The sequence below is a fragment of the Acanthisitta chloris genome, unplaced genomic scaffold (assembly GCF_000695815.1).
Source record: "Acanthisitta chloris isolate BGI_N310 unplaced genomic scaffold, ASM69581v1 scaffold12995, whole genome shotgun sequence".
Classification (NCBI taxonomy): domain Eukaryota; kingdom Metazoa; phylum Chordata; class Aves; order Passeriformes; family Acanthisittidae; genus Acanthisitta; species Acanthisitta chloris.
The window spans coordinates 68,074-73,754 of NW_008675442.1; the positions used below are offsets into that span (position 1 = coordinate 68,074).

The 5,681-nt window shown below is 37.3% G+C and overlaps 1 protein-coding gene across 2 annotated transcripts in view; it reads right to left on the reverse strand.

The window, feature by feature from the left end:
- The window catches only part of LTBP1 (latent transforming growth factor beta binding protein 1), a 175,356-nt gene that overhangs the window by 55,893 nt on the left and 113,782 nt on the right, over nucleotides 1–5,681 (reverse strand). For both annotated transcript variants that reach the window (XM_009075762.1, XM_009075761.1), the window contains 3 exons: nucleotides 5,082–5,207; nucleotides 4,270–4,392; nucleotides 1,294–1,413 (listed from right to left, as the gene is read on the reverse strand). In XM_009075762.1, coding sequence (XP_009074010.1) covers nucleotides 1,294–1,413; nucleotides 4,270–4,392; nucleotides 5,082–5,207 — 369 coding nt within the window. The remainder of the gene's footprint in view (nucleotides 1–1,293; nucleotides 1,414–4,269; nucleotides 4,393–5,081; nucleotides 5,208–5,681) is intronic.

Here is a 5,681-nt window from a genome sequence, read left to right on the forward strand (position 1 = left end):
AGATGAATGTGGAGTAATTTATGCTAAAAGAAGCCCATTAGTTTCTTGTAAACATTTCACAGCTTGCTGCAACTGCATTAAAATCCATGAAATTACCTGAGAAATACATTCCTCCACTGTAAGTGAAATGACAAGACCAAATAATGAAGCTATGACATGGCAGATCTGTTCAGGCAATATGCCCTCTTTAGAAAAAAAAGGGGTTGAAAAAGGTGTAGTCTGTACAGCAAAACTGATGGTGAGGCTCTGACAGCAATACCATACATTTTTCAGACGTTTCATTGCAACCTGGCTCTAGTCTTGCTCCACAGATCAAAAGCACATTTTCAGCTGGAGCACAGCAGATGCCCATCTTCAGAGCTATTTCAACCAAATAATGCTCTTAGACTGCTTTGTGAACTGAACCAAATCCCAGCAATTGGGAGCCATTAGGAAATAAGTCATGAAAGTACATATCTGACCTACGACAATAATGCAAAATCCTCCTCTATGCAGGTTATTGTACACCTGTTTAGGTAATATGGTTACTCCAACCCTGTTATAGGACATGTATTACGTGGTGTGGGCAGGAATATTCACAACAGACAGCAGATCCTTCACAACTGATGTCAAATTTAAGTTTCTGGTAGTGTCCCAAAAAGAGGCACTCAACACTGCAAAAGATTATTTCTTTTTGCGCAATGTATAATTTGCTCTTTCCTAGCTACATCTCAAATAACCAAAACTGATATGGGGTATAAAAAGGTAATCTAACATGTAAAACAAATCAACAAAAGTAAAATGTTAGAAAATGCCCTAAAACTCAAATCTAAAGTGAGACAAGGTGCTTTAAGATACATGAATGTTTTGCTGGAAGTACAGATAATTAAGATCTATTAATATGTTTTGTGAGCAAAGTCCCATATCATATTGGAATATTTTTCAGTCACACTGATGTGTTAGCACTCTCATGTTTGTTCCATTTGATTCTACAAACAACAGCCTGTTTCACTGACAATACATCCCCTTTCAGTTCCAAATTTTCTGTTTTCAGAATTTTGGTTTGTACCTGCAATTGTACTGTTCACAGTCTAGCTCCAATGTTCCTTTATCTACAATAAAACACAATTTCCTCATATATATTGTGTCTGAGAACATAAAGTAATTAAAAAAATCTCCTATTTTCAATTATTATTGAATGAAATGCAGACCCAGGGCACATTGCTGTCATCAGGTTGTTACACTGATGGAATATGAGATAGACCATCTCAGAACAAGAACTCTAACTGGAGAGACAAAGGGTACGAAACATACCATGGCACTGTCCGTTCCAGCCTCTGAATCCCACTCTGCAAGGAATGCACTGGTAAGAGCCTGGAGCATTAAGACACTGTGCATCTGGACAAGTGGTTGGAGTCAGGCATTCATCAATGTCTTCAAAAGAGAAGGTAAGAGGAAACACTGGTCAAAGTCATAACAGAACACTGAACAATAATCTGGTTATTCTGACTCTCCTCTTGTTATACTATCGCATTTGAAAGAGTTGCTTAATTTGTCTGTTAGAGACCCAGGAAGGTATGAGTTCGAACAGATTTGCACAAGTAAAGGGACATCTCAGAAATATATAACGTCATAGTAATGCAACTGTATCTGAATTTTCTGCTATACTACAAATCTTTGGTAGGTCTTCCAGAACATACAGCATATCAGATTTCTGTCTTAGATAAATAACTTTGATTATGGCACTCCTTTACCATAATGAACTGTCCTAAAGTTCTTCTTATAGTCAGACTTTGGAAGTTCATTGCATCAACAATAAAATTATAACTCTGGCTTGTAATAACAAAGAGGAATTTGGTATTCTCCAGTCTTCTTGAGTTATGCAGCATGTAAGTATTATATGGACTAAAAATCTAATTGTGTGAATGATAATCAAAGATGTTTACAGGAAGTAAGAGTTAATTTTGTCTGAAAGAAAGCACACCCCACATCACTGAAGCCAGCAATGTTTAGCATGGTAGAGGGATTTGTTGCATCAGGTGAGGTCCTAGTTTACCCATGACAACAAGAGATAGGTCCTGAAAAACTCATGGAACTCATGTCCAGGCTCTGAGCATCTACCAAGAACTTCTTATCCTGCACCAAAGAAACCCACAATACATACAACACATACAATCTAAAGGAGACTGCATACAAAAAATGACATTCAGAGACAAGTTGCTGTCAAGTGACCAGTGATCAGAAGACTCACTGCAGTCTGCTCCCATGAGTGAGGATTGTTTTATAATATAGTCTTTAATTATGCAATAATTACTACCTTTCCTACCAAATACTTGCTTCGTGCAATGCTTAGAAATAATTACTTTGTCAAAGTCACCTCTAAACCCAGCTTCTTAAGCTCCCATCCTTTTACTGCTCCAGGCCTAGTGGTCATGTCTTCTCCAATTAAGGACTGCTACTGCAGCACAGATAGTAAGGAGGTAATTCACTCCTAGTTTCTTGGAACAAGCTCACAGAGGTCAAATAGCCTTCAACATTTATAATTTAACTGGACAATGCTCCAATCTTCAGAGAACTAAATATCCTAGATCCAAACAACCCACTGGATGTGGGCAAATCACTATTTTTCATGGAATCATGACTGTCCAGCTCAGAATACTTTCTCATAAAACCAGCAAAAGGTCTCTCCAGTTGCTATGATGCAGACCTGCAAAAGTTTCTCAGTGAAACGGCTGGGGGATTATTTTTTTGCTTAATTAATAAAAAAAATTCACTTCTGCTGAAACCTGTTCTCAGAACTGCCTGGACTGTATCTGCCCCCAAAACATACAAGATGAATTATGTACTTGGTCCAGAAATTTTCCGTCAAAATAAAGTCTAAATGCTGCAAAGCTTAAGGAAATCACAAGAAGATTTTATGAGAATACTGTGTTCTATGCAATGATGTTCAGCTATGCCTGTAACCCTGTTCTACATAAACAGACTCTACAACATACATGCACTCTACGTTTCCCTAGCTAGACCCATGACAGAGCTGGTGTGAGTACAGCTTGAAGGCAGAATGAAGATGGGATGAGGAAGTGCAAGTGAACCATGTGTACTGTGTGGCTTGGTGGGTTCTTGCCTTTGTTTTTGAAGTGTGGAAAGGAGTTACTTGTGGAATCTGAAATCTGTCAGTAAGGTGACTACAATGTGTAGGTGTAATGACATGGTGAAATGATCCTCCAAATGTGTCGTTTCCTTGGTTTGATGGATTTAGTGCAGGAGGGTTTTTCCCTTAAGCAAGCTTAAAAAACTTTCCACAGAGAATTGGTTTCAGAAATTAAATATTGCTAAGTTAAAATATAGAGGTCTACCACCACACTACTTAAAATATAAGCTAATAACAAATTTCACATACTGTAATATTCTGACTTCTAACCTATTTTTACCACAGATTCCCTACTCACAGAGAAGGTTTGGAAAGATGTAAAGTGTGGAAAGTGTAAGAGTTGTGCGTGTGAAACATTTAAACAAAAAGAAAATACAAAGAGGAATCTTTTAGCAGGGGTCAAAGTAGCAAATACATCCATGGCAGCTTTAAGTTGCTCACTTGCTAGGTAACCTAATGTTAGCAATTTTATTCTGTCCTATGTAACTTAGACTAAAGTATGAACAAAATCATGTTTAAAATGAAACGGCGATTTGTGGTTTGTAGTACACAATTCAAGTTGAAAATGAAAAAAGAAAAAGAGGATACCATAAAAGGCAAAAATATCATACTAAAAAAATAATGTGAAGCTTTGAAATTCATATGTCCTAATATCTCCTCCAAAATGAAATATCTGCGAGACATACATATTAAAAAGGCAACTTATCATATGAACCTGTTATAATATAGGAAAAATTCAAACTTTTCCTTTAACAGAAATTCAGCAAAGTATCCAGGGAAGGGCTAACAATGAAGTCAAGTGATTCCATGGCATGAACCACTAAAATAGCTGTTCCAAGATGGTTCTGCACATGGTGGGGGAACTCCTTTGCATCATCTCTAATATAAATAACAGGAATTGAATCGCAGTCCCAGACATCAAATAACAACAAAGATTGAAGAGTACTCAGAAAGGCTTCTTGTTTAAGATTGCACCCTCTGAGAACTGTCCCTTTGCAGCTCAAGCTGCAGTGCTAAGCCTCCCTTGAACAGCAGGGACCATTAATCATTCTAAACAGCAGTAATGTTTAGCACATTGATTTTGTGCTATTCATAAGTGGTAACTTCATCATCTTTTCTGGTGAAGAGTCCAAACGCACCTTCACATTCACCTCTCCTGTTCATTTGGTATCCACTATCACAATATTCACATCTGTATGAGCCATGGGTGTTTACACAAAAGCCTTCTCCACAAGTATGAGGTCTTGAACATTCATCAAAATCTGCAGATGACAAAGACAAGAGAAACTGCTTCACCATGAAATTTTTGAATGCTTGCATCTCCTTAAACTCTGCTTTAATTAAACATTAAATGAATTTGGATTTTTTAAGCTATCTGCAAGCCACAGCACTATAGCTGTTCTTACAGAGCAGTTCAATCTTTACCTCACTGCTTGCAATTAAGAGAGTTGTAGAAACAATCAGGGTATAGGAAGGAGTCCTGTGAGCTCCCCTATGATTGCCAACACAATGTGTGTTGCTGTGTGTATACTATGCCCAAGGCAGCACTGACCCGAGCAAGACCACAGCCAATTCAAATTGTGTTCCTTTGCTGTTTGCAGATATATTTAAAGGTATGGTTTGCTACAGCCCCTAGTCATTGCAAGAGTTTTGAATATTTGTATATTCCACAACAGAGAGTGTTTTTACTAAATGATAATTTTCCTAAATAAGGATGATACTGAATAAATTCTGGTTTTCCAACAAATAGGCATTTTGCAAAGTAATAAGGGCTACTCGAGTGTTTTCCTCACCACAATACCCAGTGAGAGACAAAAACATCTCCAAGACATCAGTTAAGCACCACTGACATTGAAGAAAAAAGCTGAAAAGGGGACTTTAGGGGGGTTTAGAGAAGCTTCTTGATTAATTTTTATATTTTGATTTTCTATAAAGGGAGACCAGTACTTACCAATGCAGTCAGTTCCATCTTCACTGGCCATGAATCCAGCTTGGCAAATACATAGGAAACTTCCTTCTGTGTTTTCACAGCGTCCAAGGGAACAGAGATGGGGTGCCTGATGACACTCATTAATATCTATAAGAGAAATTAAAAAATAAGGCTAGAACAGAATATCATGTTCAATTGCAATTCTTTCTGTGCATTCTATGCCATGCATTTGAAAAGACTGATCTTGTAATTATTTTAACTATTTGAAAAAGTATATGTTTTCCATCAGAGATGCAAAAAAAGATGCATTAAATAGTTTTGGTTGGAGAAAAATGCTCTTATTGGCTTAGACTATAAGAATATTGCACTGGCCTGAAGAACAACACACGATTACAGTTCAAATCACTAAAGTGCATGCAACATGAGCACAAGCTGCAAGCATGGAACATTAACAAATTTTGGACGCAATAGAGCAATTTTAAATTGCCATATGGCTGTGCTGTGTAAATTATTTTTTCAATACTGTTGTTGCTCCCGATAACATGTGTTACAATGTGAAGTTACTGAGCTTTGGTGGCATGAAAGGCTGATAGTACATAATCTGGCAACATGATATATAAT